This window comes from Microtus oregoni, unplaced genomic scaffold, assembly GCF_018167655.1.
Source record: "Microtus oregoni isolate MIOR12 unplaced genomic scaffold, Mior012 000042F_ref0000377, whole genome shotgun sequence".
Lineage (NCBI taxonomy): Eukaryota > Metazoa > Chordata > Mammalia > Rodentia > Cricetidae > Microtus > Microtus oregoni.
The window spans coordinates 9653653-9679311 of record NW_024543209.1 but is presented as its reverse complement, the minus strand read 5'-3'; the positions used below and the strand labels follow the sequence as shown (position 1 = coordinate 9679311).

The window sequence follows — 25659 nt, the reverse complement described above, 5'->3', positions numbered from 1 at the left end:
ATACAGTTGTTGCAGTAAACATGGCTACAGCCTGTATATCCGCCATGAGGCTGGAAAGCTAAGGAATGGACTGGATCTAGCTGGCAAAGCCACGCCTTTAATCCTTCCCATATTGCTCAGTAATTTAAAGGCTCGTGTGGTCAGAAAAAGAGAGATATACAGTAAAGAGAGATTCAAAGACAAAGAAAATTTCTGAATGGTTTAAAGTGTGTTAAAAATATATGCAGACTAAAAGTTGAAGTTCTTAAAGTAAAAAACAAAAAAAGAAAGAGAGTTTTTGTGTGTGATAGCACACGCCTTTAATCCCAGTGCCTAGAAGGCAGAGACTAACAGATCTCTGTGAGTTCAAGGTGTAGTAGCAAACACCTTTAATCCTGAATGCCTGGGAGGCAGAGACAGGCGGATCTCTGAGAGTTCAAAGACAGCCTGGTCTACAGAGTTACTTCAGGTCAAAGATACAGAGAACCTGTCTCAAAAAGCAAAGAGTTAAAAGTAAAAATAAACAAAATAGAGGTTAAAACAAAGCTGCACAAAGATGGAAAATACACAGAGAATCTTGATACTGTATGCTATTATGCTCTCTTTAAATTATTTAAACGCTGAGGAAGGAGCAACAGATGCTAAAAGATATTTATTTATAAATGCTGCTGAACTAATCCAACATAGATATTTTGAAAATGCCTTGAATTTGAAATTTGGATCTAAGGACATGATACTTTGGAAAGGAGTTTCTTATTTTGTTTTCACAGAGGATGAGACGCTGTTCATTTCTTCTATTCCAATTTGGTATGATGGACCACGCCCTCCTGAAGGGTTGGTGTGAACGCCTTCAAAAAATTGCTTCACTCAACTGCCAACTGAGATGAAACTAGCACACAGTTTATACCATAAAAGACCTAATTAACGACGCCCCCATTCAGCAGGAAGCAGTTTGGAGAGAAAAAACTGCGCCCATGTTCCCAAATATGGTTTATAAACGTTCTTTTACATTTTAAGGGGGATATGATATAGGTATGAATAATTTGCATTAGTATAGATTTTGCTTTATTGATAGAGATTTAAGGTCAATTTTGTTATATGTATATGTATTTCTGATATTGATTAAGGTGTTGTGATTGTGTAGTTCATTTAAAAATGTAATATATATAGGTTGTTAATGGATAATCATCGATAATAGTAAAGCTTGTAGTCATGTTAGTTAGATTTTCTAGATATATAGAGATATATTTTAGATAGACATTCTTCATGTCTTTCAAAGATTACAGAATAGGACATTTAATGTTTTAATAACTTAGGAATTTTCATGACAATGAGACACTCTGCTCCTGGCAGCACCAATGTACTTCAAGAGGAAGATGGGCATCGAAGAGGCACCTTATGGAGTTTGATAGCCATTTGGGCAAGAAACTGCTCTTGCCTGGACTATTGCATAAACTGGACACAGAGAACCCACAGAGAGAGGACTACTGAACTTGCCTAACGTGAGATGATCTTTCGGGGTTCCTGATTCATGAAAGAGTCTGCGAGACATTCTGCAGGACACAACAGATAGTGACTGAATTGACTTTGAATTTTCCTGCTTTATGGAAATGTCTGCTGGATACCATGGGCCTAAAGGCTGAAGATGGATGCCCCAACGGTACAGAGGAACTTTGGGTGACTGTCCAGGCAGCGAGATGTCTCTGTCATTTCTAGAGTTTTAAAAGTTGCTTTTTTCTTGTTTGCTTAGGTAGTATTGTATCTTTCTGGAGTCTTTGATGGAGTTAAGAATAGTTAGTTATAGTTTTCCTTAGTTATGATAAAGATTATTGTAACTTTTACTTGATAACTGTTTTGTTATATGTAATTTTGCTATGTTAAAGTTAAAGCTTTTTTTTTTTTTTTTTTTTTTGTTTAAACCGAAAAAGGGGAAATGATGGAGGAAGGTCATTGGCTAATAAAGGCACTGCCCTGGCCCATTTTATTGGTTAGAGGATAGGTGGGAGGAGTAAACAGAACAAAATGCTGGGAGGAAGAGGAAGTGAGCTCAGAGACTCCACAGCTCTCTCGGGAGCAGACGCCTCAGAGGGAGACGCCATACTCCCAGCTCCCAGGCAGACACACGCCATGAAGCTCGACCCAGGATGGACTAGGCTAGAATCTTCCCGGTAAGACCGGTGCTCACCGATTATTAGAGATGGGTTGATCGGGATATCAGAATTAGCCAGTAAGGGCTAGGGCAGAAGGGCCAAGCAGTGATTAAATGAATACAGTGTCCGTGTAATTATTTCGGGGCATAAGCTAGCCGAACAGGCGGCCGGGGTGCTGGGGACGCAGCCCCGCCGCCCCTATTACCACAGAGTGCCTTTTCATTGACTGAGGTTGTTGCCATCCCTAACAGTTTTTTGAAGAGGCTCAGTCAACCGAAGCCTACCTGAAGGGCCTGCAGGACTCTATCAGGAAGAAGTACCCCTGCGATAAGAACATGCCCCTGCAGCACTTGCTGGAGCAGATCAAAGAGTTGGAGGTACTGTGACACACCCAGACCCTCAGCAGCCGCCCCCAGGGGAGTTGATGCACCCCAGACCCAGGGCAGGCTGTGATGGAGTACAGCACACACCCAGAGCCTGTACCCTGATTTCTGCATCTTTCAGTGGCTTCGCTGTGTGCCCAGCTTTGGTAGGGATGGGCCTTTGCTTCAGTAGCTCAGTAATGGGCTAAAAACCAGAGTGGCAAGAATGTCTTGATTTTGCTTGTCAAGTTCCTTGGGAAAACATGCTTCTACTCTTATCTACATTGGCCCTTTCACAGAGGTGGTCTCTCCTTCCCAGCTAATTCAACAGGCTTCCTGTAGGCTATCTTCCCTTGCGATGAATTTGTGGCTCATTACCATGAGTGGAGCTATAACCGTATTTAACTTTGATGTCATGGCAGCTTCTCCAAGAGGTCTCTAAACCTCACAGAGCACCTGTGTTTAAGGCAGATTGTCATTGCAATTGCAGAAAGAACGGGAGAAAATTCTGGAATACAAGCGTCAGGTGCAGAACTTGGTAAACAAGTCTAAGAAGATTGTGCAGCTGAAACCTCGGAACCCAGACTACAGGAGCAACAAGCCCATTATTCTCAGGGCTCTCTGTGACTACAAACAAGACCAGGTGTGTACTTTGTGTTCAGAAGCATAGCAAAGCCTTCCCTTTTTTTACCTGAGCTTTCGTCAGTCAAGAGAGCAAAACTAATCTTGGTTTCAATAGGCATCATGGTCATGTCTTTTCTAAGTAAAGCAATCTCGTGTTGAACAAATGCAGCAGCTTAGCTGAATCTCTGGGGACTGTCAGGACTCGGGACAGTAGCTGCTTTCTTTGGGTGCTGGGGGAGGAAGGCAAAGCTTCATGCTATGTGGAGCGTGTATCACCCCTCACCTGCACAACGGTTATCCCGAAGGTTTAGAATCTTTCTAAGGTTGACCACTTCCTTCTGGAGATACCCAGAACTTACTTATTTGTGATCGCCCCCATCTTTAAGTTTCAGACAAGATAAATGGAAGTGGGAAGTGATGCCATCATTGCTCCTGCAAGTTCTTGACAGTTCTGGATCACACCAGTCCTGTAGGCTCCCTGAGAAGCACAGGCTTACAGAGAAAGGGGCTACTCTCTGTTCTTGTCTGTGTGACTCCCACCATTCTGCTTTCTTACAATAAGAATAGGAGGGATCTAAGAAGCAAGATGTGATTACCTGGTTAGGTGAGCTTTATTAAACAGGAGTCTGGTCTTCCCTGTGGAATGTTCAAGAACTTGTGTAGTGAGAAAGAAGTTGGGCTGGTCATGGTGGCATACACCTGTGACCCCAGCATTTGGGAAGCTGGAACAGAATTCCCTCAGATTGGAAGCCAGACCAGGGTACAGAGAGAGACCTTGTTTCAAGCAATTACCCCCACCTCCACACACACACACACACACACACAAAAAAAAAAAAAAAAAAAGGAAAGAAAAGGAAAGGAGAAAAAAAAAGATCAGATCAAAATATGAGGTGAAAAAAAGTATAGTTTCTTATGTTTTACCAGTTTATATAGTTGCCTTAATATGTAGGTTGTTTTTTTTGTTTTTGTTTTTCTCTTCTGTGGTGCTTGGAGTCACAGTTACACACACATCTTGTCACCCTCTGAGCTGTACCTCTAGCCCCTATTTTAAGAAGTCATATAGGGCCGGGTGTGGGGCTGCAAGCCTTTAATCCTGGCATTCTGGAGGCAGAAACAGGAGGCTGTCCGTATTCAGGGTCATCCTGGTCTGCATAATGAGTTTCAGGCCAGTCCAGGCCACATGGTGAGATCCTGCCTCAAAAAAGGGGGGGAGGCTGGAATTAGTTTATTGAATTTATTTATTTATTTTATTGTATTGGCCGTTAAACCTAGGGCCCCACACATGGAGGCAGTCACATATGTCCAGGTCTTTTTGTACCTACTATTTTGAGACATGATCTTGCTAAAAGGACCAGGCTATCTTTAATCTTGCTCATATCTCAGGCAGTCTTTGAATTTGTACCCCTCCTGCCCTGCCTCATGAGTAGATGGAATTACAGGCCTGAGCCACCAGGCCTGGCAGACGTTCATTTAGAAGGTTGATTTTTTAACAGACTAATGCGAGGGTGTTTTTATTTTTAAAACTTAAGAGCAAGTGAGTGAGATGAATGACACCCCCCCCCCCATATTAAAGTCTAACATAAAAAGCATGACCTCAAAACAGGAAGAAGATATGATGAGGGTTTGCCTTGTGGAAGAGGTTCTCTCACATTCCTGGGCGATCTTTGAAGAGTTTCCTTCTCTAACTCACTTAGGATGTAGCTAACTTTTTAGAGGCCCCCTTGGCTCACGTGTATTATTTACACAGATTCTGCTAGGGAGGGTCACGATGGCAGAAAGCAAGCGTGAGAGTGTCCGCGGTATCCGTGGCTTCCTTTTCATCCCTGTTTCTTTGCCTGGCAGAAAATCGTCCACAAAGGGGACGAATGTATCCTGAAGGACAACAATGAGCGTAGCAAGTGGTATGTGACGGGGCCCGGAGGCGTCGACATGCTCGTTCCTTCCGTGGGCCTGATCATCCCTCCTCCAAACCCACTGGCTGTGGACCTTTCTTGCAAGTAAGTTCTGAAGTCCCTAGCAGCTGTGGCACTGAACGGTGGGGGTGGGGGGGAGTGCTTGTGCCCAAACGAGATGCTTAAAGCCCTGCCTGCTTACTGTCATCGTCCCCCAGAAAGGGAACTTACCGGAGTCACCTTTACTGTGTCTTGTAAGTTATGTTGAAGCTTTTATTACGGATCTAAGAGAATGTCTGACCATTTAGAAGAGCCGGAGCAGGCATGAGTGACGCTTGCCACACCTTTTGAAGCTGCTGTTTTCAAGTTCCTCCCTTTTCTAGCAAATCAGCTGTTTCGTGTATAGTTACGCCCCTCAGGTCAGGATTTGTTCACCAGCAGGTGGAACATTGCATTTTATAGACTGTGTGCAGCAGATTCGTTCAAATGTTTTAGTTGGGAAATCTTGAGCCTTACACAGAGTGGGGAGTGTTGGGCAACGCATCCTTCCCTCTCCTGTCAAGTTCAGGGGTGGTCAGCATTTGAGCCACTTACCAATCAAAACACTGCTCGCAGTCAATACAACCAAAAAATGAGATAGCCTGTCTCAACCAGAATGATTTAAATGATCCATATAGTCATATACAGACTATAGATACAGACTGTAGATAAAGTTGGGAATTTACTTCTGGGCAGTAGATTAGTCTGTATCTATTGATGTGTTGACAGTTTAAAAATTACACGATCGCTTCCTAAGGTTTGGTTTAGATTTCTGGGCAGTTTGGGCTGGAGTGTTGTCCTTTTCTGCCTTCCAGGATCGAGCAGTACTATGAAGCCATCCTGGCTCTGTGGAACCAGCTGTACATCAACATGAAGAGCCTGGTGTCTTGGCACTACTGCATGATCGACATTGAGAAGATCAGGGCTATGACTATTGCCAAGGTATGTCCCCGGGGCTGCCTAGAGGCTCCCTCGCTGCTTGGCGATTCATTGGACAAAAGAGGATTTTGTGTCTCACCACAGGAGGCCTCTTGGTCTTCCACAGAACTGGTCTGTTCAGTGCCATACAGAATGGAGTGGGGCTCAGGGGTAGAAAGCTTGCTTAGCATGCGGGAAGCCTTGGGTGCTTCTGCTAGTGCCCCAAAATAGGAAGGAATTGGCACATGACTGGTTATGAGATGAACAGAAACATTCACTGTAGTGACCCAAAAAGCCACAAATACCTATGGAAAAAGACAGTGTGGGTCCCTAGCTCCCTAAAGATGATGGGTATGAGGTCCATTAGGACCCAGCAATAATATCTATCCACGGAAACATTGCCGAGGGGGAAGTCAGGATGATTCTTGGAAGATCTCCAAAAGCATTCCCCTAAGTCAGAGGTCCTTAAAGTATGGTTGGCAGAGCACTGGGTCGAGGACTCCCTTAGTGAAATGAGAAGGGAGCAGGCTAGGAAGCTTTAGGGCCCCGGAGCCCCCTTCTCTTCATGGCTTGGCGGAGCTTCATTGAGCTTTATTTGCATTTGAGCTTCTGCACAATATTTTGTTTGAAGAAAAATATCCTGTGAAGGAAAAGCCACTGGCAAACTACTGCTGTGCCCCATAGCCACAGGGATGAAGCCCCAAACCCTTTTTCATCCTAGTTGGCCTGTGAGGAGTGCTGCCTTGCCCTCTTCTTATGGGGATATGAGAACATTCATACCTTCTCAACTCACCGTGCCTTATTCACCTCCAGCTGAAAACCATGAGACAGGAGGATTACATGAAGACCATCGAAGACCTCGAGCTCCATTACCAAGATTTCATCAAAAACAGCCAAGGCTCGGAGATGTTTGGGGACGATGACAAGCGGAGGATGCAGTCTCAGTTCACTGATGCTCAGAAGCATTATCAGACCCTGGTCATTCAGCTTCCTGGCCACCCCCAGCACCAGACAGGTCAGCCTGGACCGCCTTTTCTCAGTCACTTACATAGTGTTGTGTCAAGCTGTTCCTCTGAAAGATTCTTAGCATGCCCTGTGTTGATAGGACAAAACACCTGAAGTTGGATGGTTTGTAAAGAAAAGAAGTTTGTTAGTTCGTTACTTTGAAGGCTGGGGGACAGTATAGAGCCTGGGGCTCTGTCATAATTCAAACAGAGAAGTAGAAGGAGAACAGTAACATGTAACATGAAGAAAAGACTGAAAGCCTGGAGTGCCTTTAGAATAATTGATTCTGTTGAGGACTAGTCAGTGCCGTAACTTAACCAACACCCAGAAGATAGGCATTCATCCTTGCTGAGTGTGGTACCCTCATAATCTAATCGTCTTCTGCTAGGTCCACCTCTCAAAGGCTCCCCTTCATTAGGGCCCAGTCCTCTAGCACATCAATACCTGGGGGATAATAAGCCTTATCTTTTAAATGGCAGATAATAGAAAATACTTTGTACGCCAGAGTTCTAGAATTAAGTCACGGGGAGTAGGCATATTTTTCTACAGCTGAGGTGCCTAGCACCTTGCCAGCTGGGCAGTCTGTTGTATTTATGGTCCTAATCTGTTTTTACAGTCACCAAGACAGAAATCACCCATGTGGGCTCCTGCCAAGATGTCAACCACAATAAAGTAATTGAAACCAACAGAGAGAACGACAAGCAGGAGACATGGCTGCTGATGGAGCTGCAGAAGATCCGCAGGCAGATGGAGCATTGCGAGGGCAGGATGACACTTAAAAATCTCCTGCTCACAGACCAAGGCTCCACACATCACATCACAGTGAAAATCAACGAGCTCAAGGTAGGATCTGTTTGTGTTAATCTCCTGAGTCCACGGGGCCTCGTGGCTTATATGTTTACAGGCAAGTGTATTTGCTTTCCATTGCTACACTAGAGAAGTTTTTAAGATTAAAACCTAATCTTAAGAATCACTGCTGGGTGGTGGTGGCGCACGCCTTTAATCCCAGCGCTGGGGAGGCAGAGGCAGGCAGATCTCTGTGAGTTTGAGGCCAGCCTGATCTACAAAGTGAGTTCCAGGACAGCCAGGACTACACAGAGAAACCCAGTCCCCAACCCTCCCAAAAAAAATCACAGTTACAGTGCAGTGTGTGTGTGTGTGTGTGTGTGTGTGTGTGTGTGTATGCAGGTTGCTAAACTTGTGGTATTGCTACATTATGGAATATGTATTTATTCTAAATTGTGGCAAGGTCAGAGAGGCATGGACACATGAGTATGGGTACCTACGGAAAAGGGTGTCAGATCCTCTAGAGCTGAAGTTGTAGACACTTAACTCAGGTCTTCTGCAAGAGCCGTGCAGGCTCCTAACCCCTGAGTCATTTCTCCAGCCCAACATGGAATATTAGTTTTAAAATCTCAGTTTTAAAGAAGAATGAAAAATTCAGAATTGTGTGGCCTTGAGGGATGCTGTGCTGAGTGTTATGGATCAAGTGCAGAAAGACAAACAGTTTGTGATCTCACGTACATGTGCAGTTTAAAAAGGAGTCAAACATAGAGAAACAGATGGATAGCGATGACCAGGGTTGGGGCCATGGAGGGAGTGAGGAGATGTAGGTCTGAGGCTACACACTTGCAGTAAGGTAAGTCCGAGATCTGGCATGCAGCTGGGGACTGTGGGTGATAACATATTCATTGAATGTTGCTGAGGGATTAGACTTCGGGTGCTCATACCTGTCAGGCGCCTGACATGTTACTTGCATATATGCTTATTATCATATATATATGGTATACATATACATACATATGCATATTCATATGCAGAGCAGAACAGCATGCTGCAGACTTTAAAGGCGCGAGACAAAAATGAGTTAAAAACAATCGCACAGCTAGTGAGATGCGCTTCCCTTCTTTTCCGACAGAGCGTACAGAATGACTCACAAGCCATCGCCGAGGTTCTCAATCAGCTGAAAGACATGCTCGCCAACTTCCGAGGGTCTGAAAAATACTGCTATTTGCAGAACGAGATATTCGGACTGTTCCAGAAGCTGGAAAATATCAACGGTGTCACAGATGGCTACTTAAACAGGTGAGGACGGCTAATATCCCTCAAGAATAGTTTGTGTTTTCAAGCTTACTTCTGCCTTCCCTGGTGTGGGTGGGAGTGGGATAGGATCCGGTGTGACTACTCTCTCCCTGAGCCACATCCCCAACCCAGCCCTGCTAGGCTTCATTCGTGCCGGACTTCATCTGTTGTATGTGCTTGGCTTTTTGGAGCTTGTGCCTTATAGACTCCCTGATGCGTTAGCATCGTCCTGTCTCCTGAACAGTGATGAGAGCCGATAGTCACCCCCCCCCCCCATGATGTCACTGGGAACTTTATTCGCCTCTCTTGCTCTTTCCAGCCTGTGCTCTGTGAGAGCTCTTCTCCAGGCTGTCCTGCAAACAGAAGACATGCTGAAGGTCTACGAAGCGAGGCTGACGGAGGAGGAAACTGTCTGTCTGGACCTGGATAAAGTGGAGGCTTACCGCTGTGGACTGAAGGTGACACAAGGGGTCGCAGCTGTGACCTGGCCTCCAGGAAGTGACAGGGACTTGGCCCTCGGCAGCAAAACCTCACTCCATTTTCATGAGTGTTTTATTTTAGTTCACTCTTTGAAAATATACTTTATTTTTTTTGAATAATTATAGGCTTATAGGAAAATGAACAGGATAGAGCGAGCCCATATACCCTGGGTCTGGTTCCTTCTAGGGTCAGCATCATGTATTTGTGTGGTCTGTTTGATAGAATTGGTGAGTTGGTGATGACGTATTACTACAGGCTGAAATCCACACCTTTTGTTTCTTTGTAAAGAAATCACCCCATGGATGTTGCACTGGTCTCAAAAGCACCAGTGTGCGTAGCTGAGGCTGGCCTAGAACTCCTGATCCTCTTGCCTCTTCCTCCCAGCACTGGGATTACAGGTGTGCCGCACCTGACGCACCCACAGCCCATGTTTTATCCATAGGTGCACCTAGGACTATGGGGTTCGAAACTTTCTTGCTTTCGTTGGCCACAAGTGACTGATGTTGGTCGCTGACAGGGAACTCTGTTGTCAGTGGACGGGTATAGAAGTGGTTTGTGGCGGGAATTGGGGAGAGAGTGCAGAGTTAGAATGACTTCTTCCCTTTGGGACCTCTCAGTCAAATGTGGTTGTTCATGCCTGTGATCCCAGTACTTGAGAGGCAGAGGCAGAGGGACTACTGTCTTTGAGATATTGAGGATCAAGCCCAGAGCCTTGTGGCTGTGAAGTTCCTGCTCCAAGGCCGGGCTGTACCCCTAGGCCTTCCTCTTTCGCAGTTAGTGATATGAGCCAGTATGCAGCTCTGTGGTGAGTGTTAGGATGCTATTTGCCTCAGCACCAGAAATAGGTAGACAAGTAAACAAAATAAACAGTGGCTTGGGGGTGGCAGGCGATGGAGAAAGAGCTTCACTTGTATGAACTCCCCCCACCCCCCTTTAATTTGCAGAAAATAAAAAATGACTTGAACTTGAAGAAGTCGCTGCTGGCCACCATGAAGACAGAGCTGCAGAAGGCCCAGCAGATCCATGCTCAGTCCTCGCAGCAGTATCCACTCTACGACCTGGACCTGGGCAAATTCAGCGAGAAAGTGATGCAGCTGACGGACCGCTGGCAGAAGATAGACAAACAGATAGACTTCAGGTGTGTCAGCATCCTTGCCTGTGGCCTTCCCATTCGCTGGTTCAAATGCCACTAGAAACCACTGTTGTCCAAAATCAGAGCCTTTGCTTGGCCAGCCTTCTCTCTGTCCCTGGTTTTGTACAGTGTCCTCATTCAGCGTGTAGACTTTTGTGAGTCGCTTCCATGCTTCATGTCTACTGTCTCATGTTCTGTGCACCTAGTTCATTTCCTCTTATCTGTTTATGTCTTTGGTAGTAGGGATTGAACCCATGGCCTTGCCCCTTCTAGACAAGTGCACTACCTCTGACCTACTCCCCGAGCCCTAGGGGTTTTGAAATAGGGCTATGCTATGTAGCTTAGGCTGGTTTGGAACTTGTGATCCTCCTGCCTTAGCCTCCTAAGTACTCGGATTCACTTGAGTCCTTTCTTCTCATCTGTCTTTAAAAAATGGTATTAACTTTCCACAAGTTGAACTTGGTCTTTCTTTTTAGTTTTTTGTAGGGGAGGTGGTAAGATAGACCTTGTATAACACTGGCTGACTTCCCATGCCCTATGCAGCCAAGATTGGCCTTATACTCTTGATCTTCCTGCCTCTACCCAAGGGCTCCCACACCCAGTTCTTCATCTCTTTTTGTGGCTCGGAACTATTCCTTTTATTCGGAATGGTACCACAGTTGATGGACATTTGCGGTTTTAGATTAGGGATAGGATGAAACATGCGATGATGAATATTCCCATTGAAGTTGTTGTGTTTGCATGGTTTCAGTTTCTTAAGAAGAATTTTAGAAGCTAATAAGAGAGTCTCAATCGTTTTGTCCATTTCCCCCAGACTGTGGGACCTGGAGAAGCAGATCAAACAACTGAGGAATTACCGCGATAACTACCAGAGCTTCTGCAAGTGGCTGTACGATGCCAAGCGCCGCCAGGACTCTTTAGAGTCCATGAAGTTTGGAGATTCCAACACAGTCATGCGATTTTTGAATGAGCAGAAGGTATAAACACACGTGTCATTCCCAAGCGCTCTGTGGAGACTAGTTGGTTTTAAACTGTCTTTGTGCCTGGTTTGAAATGATGAATATTTCATATTATGAATCTACCTTGTAAATGTTTAAAGCGTGCACAGAGGAGAAGCCACTGGGATGTTTAGAAAGAAATACAACTGGAAAATAGTAACAACGGAGGTTGTTTTCATGTCACGGTGAATAACCGTTAGAGTTTGAGCTGATGTCATGAATGCCTGTAGTCCCAGGGCTTGGGAATTGAGATAGGAGGTCCCTGAGTTCAAGGCCAACCTTGATCTATCTCAAAAAAGAAAAGAAAAAGTAAAAAAGACGTGATAGGCGTGTGAAGTTGTGCTGGTTGAAAGTATCCCCTTGTAAGTAATAGATCGCAGGGCTTTCTTCTCCTTTCTGAATGGAGAAAAGTTCTTCTCTCAAGCCAGTACTAAATGTGAGTCCCCAGAGCAGTAAACGGAAAGAAAAACTAACCACTGTAAAAGTGAAATAATGCTTGCATTTGTCTGCTTTAACATCTGCACGTGTCTCATTCTCTGTATAGAACCTGCATGGCGAGATATCCGGCAAACGAGATAAGTCAGAAGAAGTCAGTAAAATTGCTGAACTTTGCGCAAACTCAATTAAGGTATATTGGTTTCATTAAGCATGCTGGTACAGTGGGGGAGGGTATAGAATTGAAATCCACTGTATTCATGTATGAAACTACCAAAGAATAGAAGAAAGAGTGGTTGGTGCTGTCTGGCAGGATGGCTCATTTAGAGGAAGGTGCTTGCCACCAAGTCTGCAACCTGAGTTTGATCCCCAGAATTCACGTGTTGGGAGAAAACTGACTTTTTACAAGTTGTCCTCTGACCTCCACATGCATAACCTCAGAGTAAATCTTTCAAAAATTGAAAGGTTGTAGTTATTCATCAAGAATATTATTAATTGCGTTATTTGTTTTTTGCTTTAAAGATTATAAACTTCTTAAAGGTGGTAATCGTATATATTCTGGCCTGAAGAACCTGTGAAAGTTTGTTATTCATTTACTTGAATTCAGGCTAGAGAGATAGCTCAACCATTCAAGGCCCACACTTCTGAATGGCAAAGTTGGGTCCTGTTTACTTGAATCACTGCACTTTGGAAATACCCCTGGGCAAAGGGCAAGTCTTTATTCATTAGGCGGGCGCTCTATGCAAAAATGAACATTTCGTTTAATAACAATATTAACTGATTGTTGCCAATGGCCTTTGTAGGTAATTTTAAGAAATAATTTGTGCTATAAATCTGTGGAATTATAAACTGTTAGTGACCCTTTTTAGGTCTCTTAAGACTTTTTTGAGCTAGATGTGATGGATTACATATGCAACCCCAGCACTCAGGAGGCTGGGGCAGGAGTATTGCTGTGAATTCAAGTCAGCCTGAATAAGACAATGAGTTCCAGGCCATTTCGGAACAGAGTGAGACTTGGTCTCAAAAGCAAAAACAAAGACAAAGGACTGGGGTAGAGCTTAGTGGTAGTATTTGCCTGGCACACAAGATCCTGGGTTTGAATACCCACCAAAACAAAGATGCCCTTCTTAAACTTTGTTATTCTGCAGGATTATGAACTCCAGCTGGCATCATACACCTCTGGCCTGGAAACCCTACTGAACATACCTATCAAGAGGACCATGGTTCAGTCCCCATCTGGGGTGATTCTTCAAGAGGTATTATAAGTCATTACATATCTCTTAATGTCTGCCATCAAATTTGTTGCTTATCTCTTCGTGTCTGTTGTCCCTCCTGCCTATCTTTTCCCTGATTCCTGCCCAGCTTCCCTACCATGCCTGAATATATCCCTGGTACAGAGGAGCCACTGAAATTCAAGGCTTATTAGCAGCTCTAGGCTCCCTCTCCTGAGAGCCATCTACACATGACACAGTTTAGGAAATGATCCTGATGTCCACGTGTGTCGTGTATATATTGGACTTGACTTGCTGTATTTGGGATAAGGTAGACTCCTAAGAAGTGGAAGCTATGTAGTATATTTCTAAATGACAGCTTTCCCCAGAGATGTCAGAGAATGTCTGCTGTGGGCTGGGGGTGGGGGGGTGGGGGGGGAGCCTGGAACTGTGAGGATGAAACCCAGAGCGCTCTGGTCCTTTGTGTGGCTATAGTTCTAGATCCTGGATCCAGCACAACTGACCGAAGGGAATTCACTCTTCATATTATAATGCCACTGTTTTATTATTTTAAGAAAACAACCATTAATCACCTTGCACAGAACTTTTTAAAACTTCAGTATACATAGATATCTACATTTTTTTTTTTATCTCTTTTCCCCAAGGCTGCAGATATTCATGCACGGTACATAGAACTGCTGACAAGGTCTGGAGACTACTATAGGTTCTTAAGCGAGATGCTGAAGAGTTTGGAGGATCTGAAGGTAACTCATTTTCTTGGATTTTTGTTGTTTTTAAAGAAAGAAACAGCATAGGACCTTATTATTTCTGCTTCATTATAACATGGTTTGGTCAAGATGCATTCCCTCCAAACATTGGTATGACACAGCTTGAGTCTGGGCTCAGTGCTGTGCTCTTGTGCGACTGCTCCAAGTTAACGTAGGTAGTTTTTGCCAAATTGTGATTACATAACTTTGCCCAAACCCGTGCTTTCATTCAGTGCTTAGCTGAGGAATTTGCTTTATTTCCGAAAAATTTTAGAGAAGCTCACTATGGACTAGGTGTCTTTTAATCTTTAATATCAAGTAATTACTCAATTTATTCTCCCTTTTTGAGAGAGGAATTGAGTCCACATGGATATTTGCTCTGTATCTTTTGAATAAAAGGTACACGATGTATCAAGTCATAAGCTTTTGGATTTTGTTTCTGAGACAAAAAGCAAAAGTAGGCTGGCCTCAGAGTCACAATCCTCCTGCCTGAGCCCTCAGAAGTGCAGGATTATAGGATGTGCCACCATGCACAGTTAATCAGAAGCTTTTGATCGTGGGGGAAACTACTTCATTTAAAAAACGGAGGAGAATGGGGTTCAAAGTTGGTATGTCATTCCCTAAGATCAGATGAGTAGCTGATGAAAGATTACGATAGGCATGGAGGGTCTTTGAATTTTTTCTGGTGACTTTCGTTTTATATCATTTTTTTTTTTTTTTGTGTGTGTGTGTGTGTAAATAAAACACACACCGGTCTGAAGAGGAAAAGTGCTGTTTCTTCCTTGTGGTACAAAGTGCTTTCTTTTCAATATGATTTCTAATTTCATATCCACAGCTGAAAAACACCAAGATTGAAGTTTTGGAAGAGGAGCTAAGACTGGCCCGAGATGCCAACTCTGAAAACTGCAATAAGAATAAGTTCCTGGATCAGAACCTGCAGAAATACCAGGCAGAGTGTTCCCAGTTCAAAGCAAAGCTTGTGAGCCTGGAGGAGCTGAAGAGACAAGCTGAGCTGGATGGGAAATCAGCCAAGCAAAACCTAGACAAGTGCTACGGCCAAATCAAAGAGCTCAATGAGAAGATCACCCGGCTGACGTACGAGATCGAAGATGAGAAGCGCAGGAGAAAGACCGTGGAAGACAGATTTGACCAACAGAAGAATGACTATGACCAGTTGCAGAAGGCAAGGCAAAGTGAGAAGGAGAACCTTGGCTGGCAGAAGCTGGAGTCTGAGAAAGCCATCAAGGAGAAGGAGTACGAGATAGAGAGGTTGAGGGTTCTGCTGCAGGAGGAGGGCGCCCGGAAGAGAGAATACGAAAATGAGCTGGCAAAGGTAAGAAACCACTATAATGAGGAGATGAGTAATTTGAGGAACAAGTATGAAACAGAGATTAACATTACGAAGACCACCATCAAGGAGATCTCGATGCAGAAGGAAGACGATTCCAAGAATCTCAGAAACCAGCTTGACAGAGTCACCCGGGAGAACCGAGATCTCAAGGATGAGATTGTCAGGCTCAACGACAGCATCTTGCAGGCCACGGAGCAGCGGAGGCGGGCTGAGGAAAACGCCCTTCAGCAGAAAGCCTGTGGCTCCGAAATCATGCAAAAGAAACAACACCTGGAGATCGAACTGAAGCAGGTCATCCAGCAGCGCTCGGAGGACAATGCCAGGCACAAGCAGTCCCTGGAGGAGGCTGCTAAGACGATTCAGGACAAAAACAAAGAGATCGAAAGGCTCAAAGCCGAGTTTCAGGATGAGGCCAAGCGCCGCTGGGAATACGAAAATGAACTGAGTAAGGTAAGAAACAGTTACGATGAGGAGATCATTAGCTTAAAAAACCAGTTTGAGACGGAGATCAACATCACCAAGACCACCATCCACCAGCTGACCATGCAAAAGGAAGAGGACACCAGTGGCTACCGAGCTCAGATAGACAATCTCACCAGAGAAAACAGGAGCTTATCTGAGGAGGTCAAGAGGCTGAAGAACACACTAGCCCAGACCACCGAGAATCTCAGGAGGGTTGAAGAAAATGTCCAGCAGCAAAAGGCCACTGGCTCAGAGATGTCTCAGAGGAAACAGCAGCTGGAGATGGAGCTACGACAGGTCACACAGATGCGAACTGAAGAGAGCATGAGATACAAGCAGTCCCTAGATGATGCTGCCAAGACCATCCAGGATAAAAACAAGGAGATCGAAAGGCTCAAACAACTGGTAGAAAAAGAGACCAATGAGAGGAAATGTCTGGAGGATGAAAATTCCAAGTTACAGAGAGTGCAGTATGATCTGCAGAAAGCCAACAGCAGCGCAACCGAGACCATAAGCAAACTGAAGGTGACGGAGCAGGAACTGACGCGCCTGAGAATTGACTATGAAAGGGTTTCCCAGGAGAGGACCGTGAAGGATCAGGACATCACGAGGTTCCAGAGCTCCCTGAAGGATCTGCAGTTGCAGAAGCAGAAAGTGGAAGAGGAGCTGAACAGGCTGAAAAGAACAGCCTCCGATGATTCCTCTAAGAGGAAGATGCTGGAGGAGGAGCTGGAAGGCATGAGGAGGTCTTTGAAAGAGCAAGCCATTAAAATCACCAGCCTGACCCAGCAACTGGAGCAGGCGTCCATCATCAAGAAAAGGAGTGAGGACGATCTCAGACAGCAGAGGGATGTGCTGGATGGCCACCTCAGGGAGAAGCAGAGAACCCAGGAGGAGCTGAGGAGGCTCTCCTTGGATGTGGAGGCCCTCAGGCGGCAGTTGGTGCAGGAACAGGAGAATGTCAAGCAGGCTCACTTGAGGAACGAGCATTTCCAGAAGGCCATAGAAGACAAAAGCAGAAGCCTCAATGAGAGTAAAATAGAGATCGAGAGGTTACAGTCTCTCACCGAGAACCTGACCAAGGAGCACTTGATGCTGGAGGAGGAGCTGCGCAACTTGAGGCTGGAGTATGATGACCTGCGGAGAGGCCGAAGCGAAGCAGACAGCGATAAAAATGCAACCATCTCGGAGCTAAGGAGCCAGCTGCAGATCAGCAACAACCGAACCCTGGAACTGCAGGGGCTCATTAATGATTTACAGAGAGAGAGGGAAAATTTGAGACAGGAAATTGAGAAATTCCAAAAGCAGGCTTTAGAGGTATTCACAAATATTTGATCAAAGCTTCACTGCTTCTTAAATACTGACGCCAGCTCTAATCTGACCTATTCTCTTGCTGCTATTTTCTTCAGAATATCTAATTTTTTTTTCCTTTTTCCTGTTCATGCACTTACTACTTGTTAGATCTATATTATGGCTTTAAAATAATTCTAATGCCGTGTGCCCTTCTGATCTGTTGTTGTGTTCAATGCATTGGAAGCCTGTGCTTGGTCCTACTTCAAAAGCATGAGAAAAACATCTAAGATATTCCCATGAATGTTCCACTCTCCTTCTAGAAGGTAGCTCTTGGCCGGGGCTCTCACTGAGTGGTAGATCATGCACTTGGCATGCACAAGGTCCTGGGTTCAATTCCCAACATCAAAATTTTAACATACTAAAATAGGAGGTGGTTCTTATTTCATGGTCTGTATGTACATCTTTAATTCAATTTTTTTCTCAGTGAAATTTATTAATTCTTACACAATTTTAAATCTCCACCTTGCTTAGATGACTTTTTCTGCATGCATTATCCTGTTGTCTTTTGAATAGGAGCCTAACATTTCTTTCTTTTTGACTTTTCTTCCTATAACAGGTTCTAATTTTAAAATAACCTCTAATATATTTGACCTCTATGGACAATATTTGTGTGGGGCGGGGTGTTGTATGTATATTTGTAAATTTGTATTGCTTTATTAAATGTGTCAGTATAATATACCAGCTGAGATGTAGGTACAGCAGGGATGCTAACTTGGAAGAAAATTATTGCCCCCCCTTTTCAAACTATAATTACTGTTAGAAGTAAGGCAGGCCTACAACTTCTAGTTCTGTCTATGGAAAAGGAACACAAAACAGTAAGTATGAAGCCATTTACCAAAGTGGCAATCTACATTTTCATATTTTTTTTCCAGAACTGTGTAAGGTAACAAATTAACAGTATATGCAGGGAAAATACAGACAGGAAAAATGAGACTATGTTTTATATATATATATATATATATATATATATATATATATATATATATGAAGAGAGGTTAAATTACAATGATCAGATGTTAGCGTCTAAACAATATTTTTTTCCATTTCTTTCTTTTTAAATTCTAGGCATCTAATAGGATTCAGGAGTCAAAGAGTCAGTGCACTCAAGTGGTTCAGGAGAGAGAGAGCCTGCTGGTGAAAATTAAGGTCCTGGAGCAAGACAAGGCAAGGCTGCAGAGGCTGGAGGACGAGCTGAACCGTGCCAAAGCAACGCTGGAGGCAGAAAGCAGGGTGAAGCAACGCTTGGAGAGTGAGAAGCAGCAGATCCAGAACGACCTGAACCAGTGGAAAACGCAGTATTCCCGCAAGGAGGAGGCCATTAGGAAGATAGAGTCAGAAAGAGAGAAGAGCGAGAGAGAGAAGAACAGCCTCAGAAGTGAGATCGAGAGGCTCCAAGCGGAGATCAAGAGGATTGAAGAGAGGTGCAGGCGGAAGCTGGAGGATTCTACTAGGGAGACTCAGTCCCAGCTGGAAACGGAGCGCTGCCGTCTCCAGAGGGAGATTGACAAACTCAGGCAGCGCCCTTATGGGTCCCATCGGGAGACCCAGACAGAATATGAGTGGACTGTGGACTCATCTAAGTTGGTGTTTGATGGGCTGAGGAAGAAGGTGACGGCCATGCAGCTCTATGAGTGCCAGCTGATCGACAAGGCCACGCTGGACAAGCTATTGAAGGGGAAGAAGTCAGTGGAGGAGGTGGCTTCCGAGATCCAACCTTTCCTCCGGGGCGCAGGGGCCATCGCTGGTGCTTCTGCTTCTCCCAAGGAAAAATACTCTTTGGTGGAGGCCAAGAGAAAGAAATTCATCACCCCAGAATCCACAGTCATGCTTCTGGAGGCCCAGGCAGCCACGGGTGGTATCATCGATCCCCATCGGAATGAGAAGCTCACCGTAGACAACGCCATAGCTCGCGATCTCATTGACTTTGACGACCGCCAGCAGATCTACACAGCGGAGAAAGCCATCACTGGCTTTGATGACCCGTTTTCAGGCAAGACAGTCTCTGTTTCAGAAGCCATCAAGAAGAATTTGATTGACAGAGAAACCGGAATGCGCCTGCTGGAAGCCCAGCTTGCTTCAGGGGGTGTAGTAGACCCCGTCAACAGTGTCTTTTTGCCAAAAGATGTTGCCTTGGCCCGTGGGCTGATTGACAGAGATTTGTATCGCTCCCTGAATGATCCTCGAGATAGTCAGAAAAACTTTGTGGATCCAGTCACCAAGAAGAAGGTCAGCTACATGCAGCTGAGGGAACGGTGCAGAATCGAACCCCACACGGGTCTGCTGCTGCTGTCAGTACAGAAGAGAAGCATGTCCTTCCAGGGAATCAGACAACCTGTGACCGTCACTGAGCTGGTTAATTCCGGCATATTGAGACCATCCACTGTAAATGAACTGGAATCGGGTCAGATTTCTTACGACGAGGTTGGTGAGAGAATTAAGGACTTCCTCCAGGGTTCAAGCTGCATAGCGGGCATATATAATGAGACCACTAAGCAGAAGCTTGGCATTTATGAGGCTATGAAGATTGGCTTAGTTCGACCCGGTACCGCTCTGGAGTTGCTCGAAGCCCAGGCAGCTACTGGTTTTATAGTGGATCCCGTCAGCAATTTGCGGTTACCCGTGGAGGAAGCCTACAAAAGAGGTCTGGTGGGCATTGAGTTCAAAGAGAAGCTGCTGTCTGCAGAGCGAGCTGTCACTGGGTACAATGATCCTGAAACCGGAAACATCATCTCTTTGTTCCAAGCGATGAACAAAGAACTCATCGAGAAGGGCCATGGCATCCGCCTACTGGAAGCACAGATCGCAACTGGCGGTATCATCGATCCCAAGGAGAGCCACCGTTTACCGGTCGACATGGCGTATAAGAGGGGATATTTTAATGAGGAGCTTAGTGAGATCCTCTCAGACCCGAGTGATGATACCAAAGGCTTTTTTGATCCAAACACTGAAGAAAACCTGACCTATCTGCAGCTGAAGGAAAGATGCATCAAAGACGAGGAGACAGGGCTCTGTCTTCTGCCTCTGAGAGAAAAGAAGAAGCAGGTGCAGACGTCACAAAAGAACACCCTCCGGAAGCGGCGAGTGGTCATCGTTGACCCAGAAACCGACAAGGAGATGTCTGTTCAGGAGGCCTACAAGAAAGGCCTTATTGATTATGAAACCTTCAAAGAGCTCTGTGAGCAGGAGTGTGAATGGGAAGAAATAACCATCACAGGATCAGATGGCTCCACCAGGGTGGTCCTGGTTGACAGGAAGACAGGCAGCCAGTATGACATTCAAGATGCTATTGACAAAGGCCTCGTTGACAGGAAGTTCTTCGATCAGTACCGATCCGGCAGCCTTAGCCTCACGCAGTTTGCTGATATGATCTCCTTGAAAAATGGCATTGGCAATAGCGGTGGCTTGAGCAGCGGCGGTGTCAACGATGATGTTTTTAGCAGTTCCCGCCATGAGTCAGTAAGTAAGATCTCCACCGTGTCCAGCGTTAGAAATTTAACCATCAGAAGTAGCTCTCTGTCTGACCCCCTGGAGGAGTCAAGCCCCATTGCAGCCATCTTTGACACAGAAAACCTGGAGAAAATCTCTATTACAGAGGGTATTGAGAGGGGCATTGTCGATAGCATCACTGGTCAGAGGCTTCTGGAGGCTCAGGCCTGCACTGGCGGCATCATCCACCCGACCACGGGTCAGAAGCTGTCTCTTCAAGATGCGGTCTCCCAGGGTCTTATCGACCAAGATATGGCCACCAGGCTGAAGCCTGCCCAGAAAGCCTTCATTGGCTTTGAAGGTGTGAAGGGAAAGAAGAAGATGTCTGCAGCCGAGGCAGTGAAAGAAAAATGGCTCCCCTATGAGGCAGGCCAGCGCTTCCTGGAGTTCCAGTTCCTCACTGGAGGCCTTGTCGACCCGGAAGTGCATGGGAGGATCAGCACCGAAGAAGCCATTCGGAAAGGTTTCATCGATGGCCGTGCAGCTCAGAGGTTGCAGGACATCAGCAGCTATGCCAAAATCCTCACCTGCCCCAAAACCAAGTTAAAAATCTCCTACAAAGATGCCATGAATCGCTCCATGGTGGAAGATATCACTGGGTTGCGCCTTCTGGAAGCTGCCTCCGTGTCCTCCAAGGGCTTGCCCAGCCCTTATAACATGTCTGCCCCAGGTTCCCGCTCTGGTTCGCGGTCCGGATCTCGCTCAGGCTCCCGCTCTGGTTCCCGCAGCGGGTCTCGGAGAGGAAGCTTCGACGCTACCGGGAATTCGTCCTACTCCTACTCCTATTCATTTAGCAGTAGCTCCATTGGGCACTAGTGGTCAGAAATGGTGGCCATACTTTAGAATCATTTGTACGAATTTATCTTAAATGGCAAAGAAAACCCGGTGCTTGCAGTATAGCGGTAGAAAGTTCTAGGCTTCAAAGGTAGCTGCAATAAAATTCCCGTAGCAAAGGCTCGTTGGGCTCTGCAGCTTTTGGCTCAGCTAGTGTAGTGTCCTTCCCTGTAGCGAATGTGCAGTGGCAATCACTTGTAAGGATAGCACAAATTGAATTTAGAATTTATTGCTTCTCTTCTGTGTTTTGATCAATTTTCTGTAACTTTTCTTGGCCTATAAGGTCCAGTTTCTACAATTGGAGATAGAAGTGAAGCTGACTGCTGGTGCTTTTTTGGTGCTTCCCACCTAAATAGTCATCTTTCTGTACGAGGAGAAGACTGCTCACTCCCCACTCCAAGCATGTAGGCCCAAGTTTCCTTTAGTTTGAGAGCATAGATTGTATTACCTGAATCCTCTTACATGCACTTGTTCGGTTTGGTATTACTTTGACTATGCCCACAGCAGCAGCAAACTTTGCTTTTTTGTTAGTCAAGGTTTTCTGTTTGTTTGGCTTGTCATTTTCTATGTGCTTTAAAAAGGTGTCTTTATGAAGTTTGCTGTTCTGGCAATAAACTTTCAGACTTTGAAAATCTTTGTGTATTGACTTAATTAGGCCTTCTACATACAAGGACATTTAGTGACTTATTTTAATGTGCCATGAAATAGGTTTCAATGATTATTTACTAACTAACGTCGCAAGAAAACCCCTGAAAATACTAGTTTGGAATTTATTGTTTTAAAGAAGAGATGGCCTTCTGAATCTAGTTCTTTCAATTTGGCTCCTTGCAAAGAAACTTATGGAAGTAATCTTTCTAGGGACCAAGCAAAATAAATCATAATACTGGGGAAAAAAAATAAAATGGCTGAGACTTCTTTCTGGAGAGCCTCAAAATAAATAATGTTGTATTTTATCCTTCAAAAGGAAAAATGTGTTCTTGAATCTATGAGGATGGTCCCTGAAGAGTTCTTGACTCTAAACTGAAAAATGAAATATGAGCTTATGAACAAGGACTGATTTATTCTGCCTCATGGTTTCAGTCCATAATCCTTGGCTCCATTGCCTCTGGGTGCATAGGGAAAGCAGAACTTCATGGCATGGAGGATACATGATAGGATACTTCAGGGTGTGCAGGAAAGGGCCGGGAGATGGAAGGGAGGGGCATGCGGTCAGTAACCCACTTCCTCTATCTAGGCTCTGCCCCCTAAAATTTCCAACATCTCTAAGTATGTTCCATCTCTACCATTTGGGGACCAACCATTCCACGACAAGCCTATGGAAGACATTTCAAACACATACTGTGTCTGGTATTGGGCAAAGTTCTGCAAGAATTCAATAGAATTGGGGCTGGAGAGATGGCTCAGTGGTTAAGAGCACTGACTGCTCTTCCAGAGATCCTGAGTTCAATTCCTAGCAACCACATGGTGGCTCACAGCCATCTATGAGACCTGGTGCCCTCTTTTGGCTTGTGGGCACACATGGAAGGAATGCTGTACACATAATAAATAAATAAGTAAATAAATAAATATTTTTAAAAAAGAATTCAATAGAATTTACTAACTGCAAGACCTTTGCAGTTTGGATGGGGACAAGAGACACCTAAAACAATCAGTGGGATAACTTCCGTTCACCAACAGGATATGCACAATCAAACACATTTCATAGAGATAAAATATAGAACCGCAAATAAAATGCTAAACATGCAGAAGAAGAAAATCAATAAGATCAGATAAGCTATTGGGGTTGAGACAGGGTTAGGAAGGAGAGCTTAAAGTGGACGATTAGAAAAGGTCTCCCTCGCCAGGCAGTAGTGCCACACACCTTTAATCTCAGCCCTTAGGAGGCAGAGGCAGGAAGATCTCAGTGAGTTCGAGGCCAAGCTGGTCTACAAAGCAAGTTCCAGGACAGCCAGGACTGTCACACAGAGGAAGCCTGTCTTGAAAAACCTAAAAAAACAAACAAACAAAAAACTCCCTTGTGGACAGCATGGACAGGGAGAACTGGGGAGAAACTGGAAGCGGGAGAGGGAGAGAGAGAGAACAAACCTTCAGAGAAATCTCCCTCAAACAAAGGAGACTCTGACGTTTAGTTTAGGATTGCTGGCGTGAAGTTCCACCCCACATACATGCCAAGGAGCGTCTACTGGGTAGAACCGAAAGTTTACCATGCAGCTGTGGGGGTGGGAGAGGGCTGGGTTGGTTTGCTGCCTACCCACCTCATCTGTGTGCTCTAACCTCCACAACAGGGATTAGTCAGCTGCAGCCTGCATTCTGGAAGAGAAGGTGAGGGCAGAGCCGGGAAAGGAAGGGCACAGCTACTGGGTCTGTGATCAACACCTACCACTTGGCTATGAAAATAAAACAAAAAAGCAACGACTCTGGGTGGAGCGTGAATAAAGACTCTAGAGCTCAACCCTAACTCCACACCTGCTTGAAGCTGCTGACCCCCTTCTGTTTCTACTGGTGCCATGTTTTCCTCACAACACTCTTCTCTTATTGTTTACTGAATGACCGTACTCTTTTTTTAAATTAAAAGGTGGGCGCTATACTATTTGCCTTTGGAAATGACTGGCAACCAAAATTTCCCTCATAGTTCTTCCCCTGGTGGTAAAGGAAACGGGAAGGGGAGCATGGATCTGATAAGGAGAGATAATTGGTTCTGGGGATCAAAATAAGACAGGGAGACGAAAGGCCGAGTCGTACAAAAGCAGAGATTCGCCTGGGTTAAAGCGAAGCGTGGAACACTAACAGAGCTGTGTCACAGACATGGAGGAGGGAGGGATGATTTCCCCTGGTCAGATCTACGGCAACTTGGCTATTAACAGAATTATAATGATAGTGAAATAATAATACTACATTTTAAAACCCAAATTTAAAACGTCCCCCCCCATATCTATGGTGAAATAAATGATAAAATGGAGACTGGACAGAACGCTAGGTTGGTTGGTGTCACCTGTCAAGCTGACAAAATCTGGAGGGAATCTAAGCACGAATCCCTCTGTGAGAGATAATATTTTTTCATGTCTTTTATTATGAAGGTATAGCATGTATCTTTTTTAACAATGACCTTTCCTTAGATAAACACGCCCAGCCATCCGTAAGGTTGCACCGGCTGACACAATCACATGGTGAGCTCCAGGGTGGCTAATAAACTTGCTTCTGACAATTTAATTTTAAACAAAAATGTTTACATTTTGCTCTAGTGAATCAAGCTTGCCTATATCAAACTCCATTTTAGAAAATGATCACATAATTGCTACTCTAGTCTTAACCTGCACAGCATAAGTAGACTTTGAAGTCAAAGTGCTGAAACGGAAAGAAAGACATACCAGGTCAGATAGAAGCACACCCACCCGTACAGGAAATTAAAAAAGTTAAAAGCTTAAACGAAAAACCAAACACAAATATGTCCTGAGACCAACCACACAGCGACGTCATATTGTAGGTGATGGAAAGTCATATTTTCTTTTAAATCTCGAAGACTAATACTTAATAAAACCATTGATTTTATCCCTAAAGAGCTCCAGCTGGATAAGCATGTTCAGGTTACATTATATGGATGACAAAAGAAGCAAGAGGGAGGGGCCCACCTCCACACAAATGATTACTGTGTCACTATGAAAATATATAAATCCCGTTAAATAAAATTTCTTGCGATGTTACTAGGGAATGGATTTGCAAAACAGGGGCTGGAGAGAAGACTCAGAGATTAAGAGTATTGCTGCCCTTCCAGAGAACCAAGCTTCATTTCTCAGTACCTACATGGTAGGTCAGAACCATCTGTAACTCCTAACTCCAGCAGATTTCACACCCTCTTCTGACCTCAAAGGCTCTAGGCATACATGTGGTACAGATATATATATATATATATATATATATATATATATATATATAGGCAAAACACCTATACACATAAAAATACACTTCTTAAAATTAAAAAATATTCAAAGCAGTATCTATGAATACCATCTGAATACTACAGTACTAAAGTAACTTTGTTTGTTTGTTTTTTAAGATTCTTGCTTTCTCTGTCCTATCCATGCTCAGAAATGATTGGGTT

At 44.6% G+C, this 25659-nt stretch overlaps 1 protein-coding gene across 2 annotated transcripts in view; it reads left to right on the top strand.

The window, feature by feature from the left end:
• The window catches only part of LOC121434153 (desmoplakin), a 49953-nt gene extending 27761 nt beyond the window's left edge, over nucleotides 1–22192 (top strand). Inside the window, exons 10-24 of one of the 2 annotated variants that reach the window (XM_041632995.1) lie at nucleotides 2381–2506; nucleotides 2982–3134; nucleotides 4958–5112; nucleotides 5862–5988; nucleotides 6778–6979; nucleotides 7586–7812; nucleotides 8888–9054; nucleotides 9371–9509; nucleotides 10476–10669; nucleotides 11478–11640; nucleotides 12206–12289; nucleotides 13245–13352; nucleotides 13973–14071; nucleotides 14910–15407; nucleotides 18306–22192. In XM_041632995.1, the coding sequence (XP_041488929.1) occupies nucleotides 2381–2506; nucleotides 2982–3134; nucleotides 4958–5112; nucleotides 5862–5988; nucleotides 6778–6979; nucleotides 7586–7812; nucleotides 8888–9054; nucleotides 9371–9509; nucleotides 10476–10669; nucleotides 11478–11640; nucleotides 12206–12289; nucleotides 13245–13352; nucleotides 13973–14071; nucleotides 14910–15407; nucleotides 18306–21542 (5679 nt within the window). In that variant the 3' untranslated portion in view covers nucleotides 21543–22192. Of the gene's footprint in view, nucleotides 1–2380; nucleotides 2507–2981; nucleotides 3135–4957; nucleotides 5113–5861; nucleotides 5989–6777; nucleotides 6980–7585; nucleotides 7813–8887; nucleotides 9055–9370; nucleotides 9510–10475; nucleotides 10670–11477; nucleotides 11641–12205; nucleotides 12290–13244; nucleotides 13353–13972; nucleotides 14072–14909; nucleotides 17205–18305 lie in introns of both variants that reach the window. The other variant, XM_041632994.1, reaches the window with a different exon arrangement.
• The last annotated feature ends 3467 nt before the right edge of the window (nucleotides 22193–25659 follow it).